General features: G+C 36.0%; 1 protein-coding gene across 5 annotated transcripts in view; it reads left to right on the forward strand.

Moving 5' to 3' along the window:
• SLC4A7 (solute carrier family 4 member 7) overlaps positions 1-16,363 on the forward strand; it is an 87,683-nt gene that overhangs the window by 61,799 nt on the left and 9,521 nt on the right. For all 5 annotated transcript variants that reach the window (XM_008071789.1, XM_008071818.2, XM_008071805.1 and 2 more), the window contains 6 exons: positions 57-170; positions 2,213-2,374; positions 2,560-2,811; positions 6,284-6,352; positions 8,071-8,244; positions 14,300-14,428. In XM_008071789.1, coding sequence (XP_008069980.1) covers positions 57-170; positions 2,213-2,374; positions 2,560-2,811; positions 6,284-6,352; positions 8,071-8,244; positions 14,300-14,428 — 900 coding nt within the window. The remainder of the gene's footprint in view (positions 1-56; positions 171-2,212; positions 2,375-2,559; positions 2,812-6,283; positions 6,353-8,070; positions 8,245-14,299; positions 14,429-16,363) is intronic.

The raw sequence follows: 16,363 nt of genomic DNA on the forward strand, positions 1-16,363 counted from the left end.
TTCAGAAAAACACATAGTATTTCTGTGTTTATATTAACATAATCCCTTTAACATAGGTGCGGTCGACAATCAGTGACTTTGCTGTATTTCTCACAATAGTAATAATGGTTACAATTGACTACCTTGTAGGAGTCCCATCTCCCAAACTTCATGTTCCTGAAAAATTCGAGGTAAGGATTAAAACAAGTGGCTGTTTGTTACTTGGGAATACCAGATTTACTTTAAAATGAGACACTGCTTCCTAAATAGTTATTTTTTCAAATGTGCGTAATCTCTTTGAAGAGCTGATGCTTTGAAAGAAAAAAAATTATATGTGTTTCTTACATATGTAAAAAATGACAGTATGGAAAAGGGCATGTGAGCTTAATTAGGAAGTGTATCAATGCTAGTCTGTCAGAAGGGTGATTGAAAATATTCATGTTGGGGAGTTGGAAGCTCTCCAAAAAACTAAAAAAAAATATTAGCCAGGTGTGATAAAACATGTCCCAGCTATCCAAGTAACTGAGACAGAAGGATCACTTGAGCCTAGGAGGTTGAGGCTGCTGTGGGCTATGATCGTGCCACTGTACTCTAGCCTGAATGACAGTGAGACCTGGATTAAAAAAAAATTTTTTTTTTCTTTTTTAATCTGAGCATCCATTTGGATTCTCTGGTTTCATTAGCAAATATACATCTATTTATTTTCCTTCTGTCTTTGTTTTCTTTCATCCTCCTCTGCTGATGATCATGTGATGCATTTTGAGTTGTGTCACTGGTTTTTTTACATGTAGAAAATTATATGACTCCTTTAGAAAGCAGAAGGTTTAAAGGGGATCAGAAATAAGGAATATAATGGAGAGCATGTGATTTTGTCTTCCTTTCATTGAGACCAAAAAAGAATGTTATTTTTAAAACCATTGGTCTCTAAAGTAGGGTGCATGGGTGAAAAATGATTCTCTCACAGTATTTAGAAAGTCTATTTATATTTTTAATCTAAAAATAAGAGAAATTAAGCTTTATAATACTTATTAGTAAACTTTTCTACTATATGCATAACCAGTAGTGGTAATATGATGTGTAAATGAGTATATATGGGTATATATGCTCAATTGTATTTTATTTTTTGCTGCTAAAACTATATAATAAAAAGCAAGTGGAGACCTTTGTTTAAAAACACAGATATTGAGCCACTGAAGATTATAGATAATTAGTAAATCAATAGTATATTAAAGTCACTCTGCTTTTACCGTCTTATGGGAATATATAAGTAAACAAAGCTATAAATTGATGTTGGTTCAAAACATTGACATAATATTCTTTAAATCCTAGCCATATTCTTGTTCTTAAATATGTCCTTAGTTATTCATTTATTGATAATTGCTTTCAGAAGTATTATATTGCCCTTTTGTATTGCCACGTTTGTATGAAGAAAAAACATGCTTAATCTTAAAACTAGGTAATGAAAACATGTTTAGGTTTCAGTATATTCAGGATTTTTCAGGAGTACTAAACTCTCTTGATATTTCTGAAACTAAATTTTTTTGCTATAAAATAAATTAGGAGCTTATCTAGTAGGTGGGTTGATCTTACCTTATACAAAGTATTCAGGAACATGTTGAAATCACATTTTGATTTCCTGTCTGTTTCTGCATGACAGAAAGGAATGCCTTTGAACACCTGCCCTTCATTTGTTTATAATTCTGTGGTAGTTGGGATTGGGTTTAGCTGTTTAGTGGTCTGATCTATGGGCTTCAGTTAATCTAGAGGCTTGATGGAGACTTGATGGGGGTAATATGGCCTCATTCACATGTTTAGGGCCTCAGCTCAGATGATTGAGACAGCCGGGCTAGTTGTAGCCACTCCTTGCCTCCACCACCACATTGTCTTATCCTTAGGAAAGCTTATCTGGGCTTAACTCAACAGCATAATAATCGCAGGGTTCCAAGAGTATTAGAGAAGAAGCTGCACAGTCTCTTGAGGTCAAGGCTTAGAAATCACTCTGTGTCACTATATCCTTATTCTGTAGGTTAAAGTAAGTCATAAGGTGATTCCAAGTTCATAGAGAAGGGAAACAGACTTCAACTCTGGATGGAAAGAGTGGCTAAGTCACGTGATAGGAGGTGTGCTTTGTAGGGATGGGAAGAATTCCTGTGACTGTCTTTAAAAATATTCCCCATGTATCCCAGGATTTAATCCAGTTTTTTTTTCTTTATTACTTTTAATTTTTCAACAGCCTACTCATCCAAGTAGGGGCTGGATTATAAGCCCATTGGGAGATAATCCTTGGTGGACCTTATTAATAGCTGCTATTCCTGCTCTGCTTTGTACCATTCTCATCTTTATGGATCAACAGATTACAGCTGTAATCATAAACAGAAAGGAGCACAAATTGAAGGTAATTTTTACATTTTGCCTTAAGCATTGTGATATCTTCAAGGGTTTGTGCTGTTTTTGTCATGATTAGACCATTAAAAGATGCAAGAGGATTGGGTTTTTTCCCTCTCTTTAGAATTACTGTAGAATCTTAAACTGAAAGAATAATTTCAATTTACAGATATTCATGTTTATTTCACTTTTCAGAAAGGAGCTGGCTATCACCTTGATTTGCTCATGGTTGGTGTCATGTTGGGAGTTTGCTCTGTCATGGGACTTCCATGGTTTGTGGCTGCAACAGTGTTGTCAATAAGTCATGTCAACAGCTTAAAAGTTGAATCTGAATGTTCTGCTCCAGGGGAACAGCCCAAGTTTTTGGGAATTCGTGAACAGCGGGTTACAGGGCTAATGATTTTTGTTCTAATGGGCCTCTCTGTGTTCATGACTTCAGTACTAAAGGTAAAATCCCTTTATTGCAGTGTTTTAAAAATCATACTTTTCATGGCATTTATAGTTAGTTGTATGAAAATGAAACGGCAAAATATACTTAAAATATATAAAATTAGCTTTGTTTTCTGCAGTTGGCTTGGGCAATAATATTTGGTAAGGCTTTTAATATAGTAAACATTTCAGTGGTAAGTGTATCTATTTTAAAAACAATGCAAAAGGATAGTATTAAAAACTATACTTTTTGAAGGAGTTAATGGCTTAGTTATGAGAGGATTTTGTAGGCATACCATTTATCAATTAGGGTTCAAATTTAGGTTGTGTGTGAGCGTGTGTACAGTATGTTTGTATTAACTAAAAAAATTATAGTTAAATGCTGGAATTTTTTTTTTCTTTTTTTTTCTTTTTTTAGTTAGGAGTCTCACTCTGTTGCCCAGGGTGGAGTATAATGGCATGCTCATAGCCACCGCAGCTTCGACCTGCTGGGTTCAGCCTCAGTCTTCCAAGTAGTAGAACCACAGGCTCATGCCACCACACCCAGCTAATTTTTTGATTTATTGTAGATACGAGGTCTCGCCATGTTACTTAGGCTGATCTTGAACTCCTGAGCTCAGGCAGTTCTCTTGTCTCTGCCTCCAAAGTACTGGGTTACAGGTGTGAGCCACTGCACCTGGCTAAATACTGGAGTTTTTAAGTCTAATTTCATGGGCTTCTATCAGCCAATTAATTCACCAGGTATTTGTCGAGAACTTACTGTGCTGTTAGGCACAAGGGAAATAATAATAAACAGGGTGCATTATTGTCTACTTGCAAGAACTTGAAGATCTGGAAGGCGAAGCATAGGTAAATGGTCAATTACAGAATAGTGGTAGGTGTGTTTTAGAAGTACTTGGAGACAAGAGGAGAAATATTTAGTGCAGTCTTATGGAGATGCAGTTGACCGTTGATTAAGGTTGCCCTTTAAATTTTTTAACAAGTTAAAAAATTTTAGAAATATTATATAAGGAGAGAAATTCAAATAGATACGAAAAAAGCTCTAAAATGAAGTTAGTCTTCGTGTTTTTTTTCCTCTTCCAAAAGTAACTCTTCAGTGATAAGTTCTTTTTAACTTCTTTGTTTAGCAGTTTATTCTTGTGGTTGCCTTTATTACAGTTTTAAATAATTTTATAATTTTATTTTTTAGTTTGTTGTATTTAGACTGAATCTCTTTAATTAAAACAACGATTCTCAAAGTCATAGTCCAAAGACCTCTGGGAGTCTCTGACTTGCTGTCAGGGGTCTGCCAGGCTCTTCCCTTTTCGAGTACATGCTGTTGTATGTGGCTGTTTTCTATGTACTTCAACCAGAACAGCACGTTGCAGCAGATGAGATGCAGGTGCAAGATGATAATTAATTATCTTCTGTTAAGTTGGTCACTAAAGAATTTTACAAAAGAGTAAAGCACTGCCCTTTCACTTCATTTTACTTTGTTTTGGAAATTGCAGTTTTTCATAAAAATGTGTTTTGTGTTAAATGTTTATTATTTTTATTTTGAAATTAGTTTTAAAATAAGTATTTAAAATTTATTTTGCTCTCTAATACAGTGAATATCAGTATATATAACCTATGTAAACAAAAGCATTTGGGGTGGGGAAAGATCTCAGTACTTTTTTTTTTAAAAAGAGTACAGAGAGTTCTTGAGACTGAAAAGTATGAGAGCTTCTGACCTAAGGTTGTGTCTTTTGTGATGAATTTAGTATGCTTCCATGTCCTCCATCCACAGCCTCCCTTTCATCTCCTGCCTTTGTTGGATTTTACTTCTAGTTTTATTATTTTTGTAAAGGCTAACAATTACATTCTGTACTGTGGTTATAATTATGCCTTCCATACTTCTCCTGTAAGCTAAATTCTAAAAATGTAAACCCTCTGGGAACCCATAAACAGTATTATGATGATAAAAATATTTGCTGAAAACTAAGATAGGAATATACCCCTTTTCTCTCCTGCCAAAGCCTCAAGATCCAATAAGTTTTCTTAGTATCTATTGACTTTCCTTACTTTTAAAAAATTTGTATGTGCAGAAATTCTTTTTCATGCATGGTAGCATAAGCAGTGAATTTTTTTCAGAGTTCTTGTATATTTCAAAATATCTTTGTTTACTCTAACACCTTATCCATAGTTGAATATGCATTCCCAGGTTCAAAATAATTTCCCTTTGAGTCTTAAAAATCATTGTTTCATTGGCTTCTAGAGACCAGGTTCCTAATGAAAAGTATGATATCTATTGGGTTTTTGCACTTCTATGAAGACCTTTTTTTCCTTCCTGTCTGGAAGCTACTAGAATTTTCTGTTTGCTCCTGGTGTTATGAAATCTTATTTAGATATTTAGGTCAATAGATAGGGGATTTTCTTTACCCTACTTGTCTCTCCTGGGTCAATTTACTCTGGAAACTTGTCCCTTCAGCTGTGAGAATTTTCTCCCATTGTTTATTTCATCTTAGTTTTTATTGTCTCTGTTAGAAATTTCTTCAACTGCAGCTAAACAGATCTCAGACCTTCTAGATTTGTTCTGATGTTCTTAACTCTCTTTCCCTTCACTATTAATTTCTTTCCCTTTTCATATAATTATTTCAATCTTCAGTCTTGTCAAAACTATTATTATAAAATGCTTTTTAATTATTTTGATAATTATAGCTTTAATTTCAGCTGCTTTTTTATTCTGATTATTCATTGTTCTTAGCATTCTGAAGTTTTATCCCTGAGATTGCTGCTTACTGTTTTAAAAAATATGTTTTCTTCATGAATTTTTTTTTCTTTCCAGTGTCCTCAGAAAAGATGTGGTAGTTGGTAGTAGAGGTGTTGTGGATATGGTTTTTCCTTGTGGTTTTTAAGTCTTTTTTCCTTATAAGCTTCTCCCTGGGGTCAGAGTGCTGATTGTGGCTGAGTAAATTAATGGGGTCTGTCATAGCCAGGCTTTCTTATAGGATGACTAGGCAGTTGGGGATTCTCATAACTGCCAAAGTAATAGGGGTTTTATTTTGGAAATGGGTTTCAATTGTAATATTCAGTTAATGTTACTACATGATATTCACTGTAGGAGATGGTGATAATAATGGCTAACAGTTTTTGAGTGATTAATATGGTTCAGATGCTTTTCTGAATGCTTTCTGTTTTAAGTCATTTAATCTTTATAGAAACCTGACTTAGAAGCTGAAGTATAAAAAGATTGAGTCTCTACTTAAAAGTTAGCTGGATTTTAAACCAAGAAATATGAATGTAGCACCCATGCTCTTACCAACGAAACTTTTTAGGAAGGAACATGTAGATGATGAATGATTTTTCAAGGAGGTTATAGTCTGTTAGCAGTTTTCTTACATATAGAAATGTTAGCTGGGTCTAATTCTCATGACTGAAGGATCTTTTAATTCTGTCCCATAATGACTTGTTGATTATGTTTTTGTGTTCTTATTACTCAGGAGTTTTAATTGTGACCTTTTGTTTACAGTTTATTCCAATGCCTGTTCTGTATGGTGTCTTTCTTTATATGGGAGTTTCCTCGTTAAAAGGAATCCAGGCAAGTATTAAGTATCCAGTGATTTTGTATAAACACTTAGAAGTATTTTAAATTTCCCAGGATGGTTTTTTAGATGGTAGTGATTTATTCTTAGCTCTGGTATTTTGGGGGCACGTTAGTTTTCTAACTGGCGACTTCAAATCCACATTTGCCAAATAAGTATTTGCTTACTGCACATCCCCGCCCCCCCCCCCCCATTCCACCCCTCCAAGACTGAGATCATGAACTGGTATGGTCCTCACCTGTTTTTAATTGAATCCAATGAAAGGCCCCGTAACTCTCAACAAACACTAGTATAGGGAAAGGGAGGGGCAGAAGGGGAAAAAGTGCTGTTCCCGCCACATATAATAGTAATTTCAGTACTTAACAAGAAAGGGTAGATCATTAATTTCCTATTTAAAAATAGCAATATCTGCCATTTGTATGGCACAATAAGTTTATAAAGCCTAGCACATAAATTAATTTGGGTTCCTCAAAACACCAGTTGGAAGGGAGGAATGGAGACTCCTAATTTTGCAGACCAGAAACAGCAAAATAGAGATGATTAGCTATGAAAGCAGTAGAGCCACATCCGGAACCCAGTGATTCCACTACTTTGTTTTGTTTGTAATCGTTTCTGGAACAGACCTGGTAAAACTTATAAAGATATTTATGGATCAAATTTTAATTTGAAATATTAGGATTATAAAGCCCACTTAGCACCACATGATCACCTCTTATGAAAACCATGCTGTTTAAACTTGCCACCTTGGGAGCTGGTGGCTAGAAGACTTCCTCTCAAAGGCAGCGTCTCTGTTTTTTCACCACCATCCAGGATCTACTTTCCATTGGTCAAGAAATGATTTCATTGTCTCACTTGATTCTTTTAACAGTTTTGTGAGGTGGATAGGGCTGATCTTATTCCTAATTTGTAAGTGAGGAAATTAAAGCTTCTAAAAGCTGAAGGAATTTGCTCATAGTTTTATTTTTAATGAGTGAAGAATTGGTAATTGTTACATCAAGTTATTTTCTAGTATTAGGTGTGGAAAGAACCTTAGAGTCATTCAGGCTTTTACTGTTTCTCTTTTTTTATATACATTGGAAAACAAGTTCAAAGAGATTAAATGACTTCTGCATCTGATTTTAGCAGATTCATTTATCTAAATATTTTAATCTCCAAATTAAAACATTCCGGCTGGAGTTTTCCGGTTAAATTACTGCACAGTAAGCCGGGCTCGGTGGCTCAGCCTGTAATCCCGTGCCTTTGGGAGGCGGAGGTGAGTGGATTGCTTGAGCCCGTGGGTTCGAGACCCGCCTGGGCAGCGAGACCTCATCTCTACAATAAATCAAAAAACCAGCCGGGCATGGTAGCGCATGCCTGTAATTCCGGCTACTTGGAAGGCTGAGGCGGAAGGCTCGCGGGAGCCCAGCAGGTTGAGGCTGCGGTGGCCGGGAGCAGCCACTGCACTCCAGTCTGGGTGACAGAGTGAGCTCCAATTAAAAAAAAAAAAAATTACTGCACAGTAGTGCAGTGCAAGTGGTTGCCTTTTCTCCCTCTCCTTGGATCTAGAGATCTATTGCTGCAACATTCTCTACCATTAGAACATGTCAGAGAAGTTATAATTTAAATTAAATACACAAAATCCTAATACTGAGTATAATTTTTTCTCCTAAATAGCAGAAATGATATTTTACTGAAAACTTTTTCTTTCCTTTTTTGTTTTTCATTCTACACACAGTTCTTTGACCGTATAAAATTATTTGGAATGCCTGCTAAGCATCAGCCTGACCTCATATACCTGCGTTATGTGCCTCTCTGGAAAGTTCATATTTTCACAGTCATTCAGCTCACTTGTCTGGTTCTTCTGTGGGTGATCAAAGCTTCAGCTGCTGCAGTGGTTTTCCCCATGATGGTAATTTTTTCTGTCTTATTTTGTTACTATTAACAATTTTGTGTGTTTTTATAGGAATTTTCTTATTAGTATTTATAATTGACTTGGAGAAAAACGAATAACCCATTTAGGCACTTATAGGTGTTTGAAAATGGGATTGAGCTGTTTCTAGATATATGTGGGGGATCACCCCCAAATGAAATTTATTTATTAAAAAATTGTGTATTTATTCTTATATGTCTAAACTCCAGTCACCTTGAGGAAGGTACGCTCCGTTTGATGTAGTACACCCATTGAGATGCTTTTTCCACTGCTCAAAACAGTTTTTGTACTCGTCCATTTTAATGCCTTTTAGTGCTTCTGCCTGTTTTTTGTTTCACCTTTCCACGTTGGCAAAACATATCCCTTTGAGGACTTTTTCCATCTGGGGAAACAGAGAAAAGTCACTTGGTAAGATAGGTGAATAGGGAGTTTGAGGCTTGGGGGTCTTGCTGTTTTTTGGTTAAAAACACACAGTGTGGTGTGAGCAGGTGTATTGTCATGATGGAAGAACCATTCACCTGTTTGCCACAACTTGGGATGTTTCTTCTGCAAAGCATGATGCAACCTTCTCAAAACTTCAGATTAAAAACTTTGGTTGACCATTTGACCTGGAGGAACAAATTCTGAGTGTACTCACTACAAGGGACCTGCGCTCCAAAAGATAATTCCTCTTTTTTTTTTTTTTTTTTTTAATCCTCTCTTGTAAACCTGTTGTTTCCAGTCTGATTTTTTTGGTAATTTCGTAAAAAAAAATTTTTTCAGTCTTTAAGCTGTAAAAATCATGTTTTGTTTTTTTTAAACAACTTCAGAATTTGGAATGTTCATAGAAAAAAATGATAGTCAAATGTAAAAAGCAAATCCGCCAAAACCGCATGGTTCTTTAGTAGGGTATTTTAATATATCTTTTTCAGAAATTGACAGTTCTAGAAGGTTTTTGTTTGTTTGTTTGTTTGTTTTTTTGAGTTGGAGTCTCACTCTGTCGCCCCGACTGGAGTGCAGTGGCCACTCCCAGCCACTGCAGCCTCCATCTGCTGGGCTCCGGCGATCCTTCCGCCTCAGCCTTCCAAGTAGCTGGAACTACAGGCACGCGCTACCATGCCCGGCTGATTTTTGATTTGTTGTAGAGATGAGGTCTCGTCAAATTGTCCAGGCGGGTCTCGAACCCGCGGGCTCAGGCAATCCACTCACCTCAGCCTCCCAAAGCACTAGGATTACAGGCTGAGCCACCGAGTCCGGCTTAGAAGTTAAGAAGTAATGAAGAACTGGCTAACTTAATTAAGACAATGTTATTGTCACAGAATATTGCATTTTACAAATCGAAGACATTCATTCTTCTGTAAATGCCATATAAAATTAGCTTTATTCATGATCACAGAGAAAACTTTACACAATTAGAAAGCTGTAAAGCTATTTAAGTAATATTTCTTGGTCATAATTAAATTAGAAATAAATAGTGGAAAGCCACTAAAATAATTTAAGTATTTGCAAATTAAACATTGTTCTAAATAATTCCTGGATTGAAAACTTAGTTAAAAAAAGTATAGAAGTATTAAAAGGGAGGACTTTATAACAATGCCTATTTAAAACTGAGCACAGCTAAATTTATACTAAGAGGAAGATGTATACATTTCATTGCTTTTTTTAAATTGAAGAATAAAGCCGGGCTCGGTGGCTCAGCCTGTAATCCCAGTGCTTTTGGAGGCTGAGGTGAGTGGAATGCCTGAACCCGCGGGTTCAAGACCCACCTGGGCAACTTGGCGAGACCTCATCTCTACAATAAATCAAAAATTAGCCAGGCATGGTAGGGCACGCCTGTAATTCCAGCTACCTGGAAGGCTGAGGCGGAAGGATTGCCAGAGTCCAGCATGTTGAGACTGCGGTGGTCGGGAGCGTGCCACTGCACTCCAGTCTGGGTGACAGAGTGAGACTCCAACTCAAAAAAAAAAAAAATTGAAGAATACATAGATGCAACCAATTTTTTTTCTTTGTAAAAATCAATAATGGATAAACCTGTCCCAAACCTGAATAGAGAAGAAATGAGACAGTGAAATATACAAAATTAAGGAGAAAAAGAGATATAACCATCCATATTGAAGCAATTCAAGGAGTTTCAAGAAAATAACACATGCATGTATAATAATAGATTTGAACATCTGGAGTAGGGTTCAACAAACTTTTTTCTGTAAAAGGCCAGATAGTAAATATTTTAGGCTTTGTAGGCACAAGAATATTATGTAGGTACTTATGTAATTACATAAGAGAAAAACAAATTTCTACAACTTCTTACTGATGAAATTCAACAAATACTTTTAAATATATAGAACTTTTAGAATAATGGAAGATAGTATTTCACTTAGGATTCAGGGTACTTGTTCTCTGTCATCAGGTTAATTCTAAATATTCATTTGCTAAAAAATCATTCTTGTCTCGGGCCATGCAAAAATAGGTGGCAGACCAGTTTTGACCCAAGGGCTGTGGTTTGCTAACCTCTCATCTAGAAGAAATGAATTCTTTTCATACCGTATCTAAATTTCCAGAAACTGATTCAAAGTTAAGTATAAAAGTTATTTGTAGCCAGCTTATATAGAAGAGACTGGAAAAATGATTAACGATCTGTCCTTAAAGTGCCAGGGGCAGATTTGTTAATAGCCTAACTTAAAGGAACAGGTCATTACAGTTCTTGAATCATTCTAGACTGAAGGAAAAGATGGGAACTTCTGCGATTTCTCTCAGGAAACACTGGCAAGACCTCATCTCTACAATAAATAAAATAAAATCAGCCGGGCGTGGTAGTGCATGCCTGTAATTCCAGCTACTCGGAAGGCTGAGGCGGAAGGATCACCGGAGCCCAGCAGGTCGAGGCTGCGGTGGCCGGGAGTGGCCACTGCACTCCACTCTGGGCGACAGAGTGAGACTCCATCTCAAAAAAAAAAAAAAAAAAGATCTTAATATCTAGGCCTAATTAAGTTGTATAAAAGATGTATAATACCTTATTTATTAATATAAATGTAAATATCTTAAAATATTAGCAGATAAACAGCATCATTTATTAGAGTAATATATCTAGATTAAGTAGATAGTGATACATTAGCATAACAATTTTTCAACATATTTGTTGAAAATGTGATTATATGCCTATTAACCAAGTGACTTTATTTAAAAACATTCAAATACCTCAACAAAAATAATATGAATTGTGTTAAAATGGCCAAATGTAAGAAAACACGAGAAGAAGTAGATTATCTCAGTTGTAATGTTAAAAATCGGGAAAAAAATCTCACGCCTGTGAACAATAACCATAAAATATTCAAGAATAAAGTTTAAGCCGGGCTCGGTGGCTCAGCCTTTGGGAGACTGAGGTGAGTGGATTGCCTGAGCCCGCGGGTTCGAGACCCGCCTGGGCAGCGAGACCACATCTCTACAATAAATCAAAAAATCAGCCGGCCGTGGTAGCGCATGCCTGTAATTCCGGCTACTCGGGAGGCTGAGGCGGAAGGATCGCCGGAGCCCAGCAGGTCGAGGCTGCGGTGGCCGGGAGCGGCCGCTGCACTCCAGGCTGGGCGACTGAGTGAGACTCCAACTCAAAAAAACTGAGTGAGACTCCAACTCAGAAAAACAAAACAAAACAAAAATAAATAAATAAATAAAATAAAAAATAAATAAAGTTTAAAAGAAAGACCTGTTTAAAGAGAAAAAGCTTTTTTTCTATTAGCATTTGCTGTGAAAGGTGGGACCACAACTGGAATTTTGAGTGGGGCTGAGGGCCATGCTCCTGTAGAAGCCTGTAGGGGACTCCTTCCTTGCCTCTTCCAGCCTCTGGCTTTGCCGTTTCTTGGCTTGCAGCTGTGTAACTGATGTCTGCCTTGGTCATCATAGGGTGTTCTCCCTGTGTGAGTCTGTATCCTCCATGGCATGGCCGTTTTAAAGGACAACAGCCATTTTGTAACAGGAGCTCGCCCTACTCCAATATGGCCTAACCTAAACTAATTCCCCCTGCCAAAGCTCTGTTTCCCAGTACGATTGTCTTCTGAGGTACTGGGCTTTAGGACTCCTACTTTTCTGTAGCGGAGGACGAAATTCAACTCATTAACAGGATTAAAGGATATAAAATAAGACCTGAACAAATGTTGTTGTATTCTTTGTTATGAAGACTTAGTATTATAAAAATTTCAGTTCTCTGAAAAATAGCATTTAAATGTGGAATAGTTCCATGTACGAATTTTTCTAGAGCTTTATTTTGAATGTATCTGTTGGGGTTGGGAGAGAGTGTCAATATGAAGTGGATAAATAATTTTAAAGTTTACAGATAACAATGCGTGGATGGTAGAAGGGTTCTGTATCTTGTTTGAGTGTGGATTATACGAATATATACATTTGTCAAACTGTACACATACTATCTTTTTTTATGTAAATTACATATTTATTTTAAAAGTCAAAAGTAACAAATTCCACATACACTAGCTTTTTACTACTATTTTTTCTGTGTATAAATTACATATTTATTGAAAATAAAGACCCAAATACTAAGAAATAACAAGATAAAGATAATTACAATCAAGAATTCCTGGCTATGAGTGGGAGTAGGAGACTTTGTCATCTATTTGACTATTCCTGTGCTGATACTGTACTGTTTTAATAACCAAATATTTAAAAATTTCTGTTATGTCATTGTAGCCAACACAATATGGAATTGGCTGTAGGAAAAGACAGTTAGGTCAGAAAAATAGTCCAGGAATTTATCTGAATATATTGGAATGTTAAAACTTGAGTATCATAAGCAGGTCATTTCATTAAAGGTGGTATTTCATTTCTGGGAAAATTCAGTATATAGTGTTGGAAGATTTAACTGGAAGCTAATTAAGGTTTTACTCCCTATGTGATGCCATGTTTAGAAAGAAATCATAATTAAGTGGTAAAATAAGTTGCATTAGAAAATTTAGAAGAGTATTTGTATAATCTAGTGATTGGTGCTAACTTTTCAAAAAAGATAGAAAAATCCAACTGTAAAAGAAATATATGCTGTATTTGACCACAGGATATTTAAGCTTTCTTTTTCTACATATTCAAAAAGTATCACAAGTATAATCAGGTTGTGAACTAGGAGAAAATATTTGTAACACTTAAGACAGATGAAGGGTTTCTATAGAAACCATATAAATGCTTAAGAATTCATGAACAAAAGTCATAAAAACCAATAGAACAAACAGGCAAAGGTTAGAAAATAGCAAGTAACAGAAGAGGAAATCCAAAGAGCAGTCAACAAGAGAAAACATACTCGTCCTCAGTAGCCATTAAAGAAAAACAAATCAAAGTCATATTTTTTTCCTCTCATATGTCTGAAAAGTTAATGCTGGGAATAGGTACACTAATATGTTACTCAAGATATTTTAAAAATTATGCTGCTGTAATGTCAAGTCATAAAAATTTATAATCTAAACTTTCATATTCACTATTTAACCAGCTTCATAATTTTATTCAAAAATGCAAGGGTCAGGAGAAGATTAAGAATGCCAGTTTCTTTTTTTTCCCCTCACTTTATAGCTTTTTTAAAGTAGAAAGTTCAAAAAGATAAATAAGGACTCAATTCCTTTGAAATAAAATGGTTTATGTGTATGTTTTGTTTTGTTTTTTTTTTTTTGAGTTGGAGTCTCACTCTGTCACCCAGACTGGAGTGCAGTGGCCGCTCCTGGCCACCGCAGCCTCGACCTGCTGGGCTCCGGCGATCCTTCCGCCTCAGCCTTCTGAGTAGCTGGAATTATAGGCAGGCGCTACCACGCCTGGCTGATTTTTGATTTATTGTAGAGATGAGGTCTCATCAAGTTGCCCAGGCGGGTCTCGAACCCGCAGGCTTAGGCAATTCACTCACCTCGGCCTCCCAAAGTGCTGGGATTACAGGCTGAGCCACTGAGCCCGGCCGGTTTATGTGTATTTTTAAACAAAATTTGTGAAGCATTTTTTGTAAGATAAATGCCCTTTTTAAGTGCTATAACTTAATATCAAATGTTACATAATATTTCTTCCTCACCTTGTTAAGGTTCTTGCATTAGTTTTTATACGCAAGCTCATGGACCTGTGTTTCACGAAGAGAGAGCTGAGTTGGCTTGATGATCTCATGCCAGAAAGTAAGAAAAAAAAAGAAGACGACAAAAAGAAAGAGAAAGAGGTAAAAAAAAAAGCATTTTAAATTTACACACTTCTCTTGTTTAATATTTTGTTTCACAGGCACTATTATAATCACATTATATGAGTCACATCCTTATAAGAACCTTATAAAATACAATAGGTTATTATCCCCATTTTACAAATAAGGAAACTGAGGCAAAGAGTGGTTAAACAACTTGTTCCAAACGTAGGCTTTTACTCATTTCACCATCTTGCCCCTCCATAGTCCTGAAACATTAATACTTTAAAAAATTACATATTGTATCTAACAACCAGAAGAATTAGAGCTTGTAACAGTTTTAAAATATATGCAACACAATTGGACATCATAGTCTATTGTCTGATTTGACCCTAAGCACACTAATTACATACATTTTTAGCATACATTTTAGTTTGAATAGCATTTTAACAATCTAGCAGACATGACAAAAGGATTTTGAGGTAAATTTTCTTTTTAATGAAGCGTTAGTCTATGTCCTATTATCAGTTATTTGTATACTGATACATAAATGTGAATCCTTTATTCTCGATTTTTGTTTTGGTTTTTAATCACCAGCTCAATACTTTCAGTTAGTAAGAAGAAAAAGTGAAGACTTAAGTGTATAACACAGATGGTTTCGTTGATTTGTAGTGCCTTGCTCGGTTTCCCCATTTGTAATATTGTTTGAAAGTCAAAGATAAGAGACAAGTTTTTAAATGCTATGATCCTGCGTAAAAAGTTACTAGTATTATGTTCACTTTTCAGCAAAAACTATAACTCTCAAGTAGATATTAATTATAACATTAATTTGAATTGAGGTTCTAAAATTTTTGAATTTACGATTTGGGTTTACTTTAAAGATATGTATGAGCTTCTGGTGATTTTTTTCAAATAAGATATAATTTATTTTTAAAGTACTTCAAATGTTCTGTTATTACTTCCTGTATGAGTTAGAATAAGGTTCAGTGGCATATAGCAAAAAACAAAAGTAAAAATGGCTTTTAAACACAAGAGTTTTTTTCTCTCGCGTAAAAGAGCTCTTGAAAGCAAGTGATCTAGTGTTATGGCTCCACAAAGTTATCCAGGACTCGTTGTGCTTCTCCTGTCCCCAGCATAGAATTTTCATCCTCAAGTTCACTTCATGGGTCAAAAATGGCTGTGAAACTCCAGCTGTTGTGTTAGCATTAGAGACAGCAGGAAGAAGGCAGGACCAGAAGCCCCATTGTCATAGTTTGAATCTTTCCAGAATGTCATACACTAAGTGCTGCTTACACCACATGACCTCAATGAGTTACAAAGAATGCTGGGAAATTTAGTTTAGTTTTTTTTTTCATTTACTTGTTTGTTTAAAATCTGGTCACACTGCTGCTTTCACATACATTTCTATTGGTAAGGAAGAACAATGTGAGCGCACTCTCTGTGTCTCCTCTATTGCTCTATCCACCACCCCCATTATTAACATGTCATAATTTTGTTCCGTGTCCACTGTTTAAGTGACTTCCCTCCCAGGGGACATTTTTCAATGTTTGAGACATTTTTGGTTGTCTTCTTACCTCTGGGGGGACTGCTACTGGCATCTAATGGGTAGAGTCCTTGGATGTTGTGAAATAGTCTTTATACACAGGGCTTCCCCCTATAATGGATAATTATTATACCCTAAATGTCAATATGGCTGAGGCTGAGAAGCCCTACCTTATACAAATGAGGTTTTGAATCTTTCCAGAATGTCATCCACTAAGTGCTACTTACATGGATTACACAGTAATCCATGTGTCGTGATGGTGAATTCATCAGCTAATTTCCCTCTATACTTTTTGCTATTTTTAAAACATTTTTTTATTTTAAAGATGTGGGGTATAATTCAAGGTTGGATATGCAAATATCCATTATGCAGGCACCCTTGTTGATGAGGCACATCCCTCTGCCGTCCTCCCCCCACCCCCAGCCCCAGCCCCA

The sequence above is a fragment of the Carlito syrichta genome, unplaced genomic scaffold (genome assembly GCF_000164805.1).
Source record: "Carlito syrichta isolate Samal-C Ts95f unplaced genomic scaffold, Tarsius_syrichta-2.0.1 Scaffold113587, whole genome shotgun sequence".
NCBI classification, from domain to species: Eukaryota; Metazoa; Chordata; class Mammalia; order Primates; family Tarsiidae; genus Carlito; species Carlito syrichta.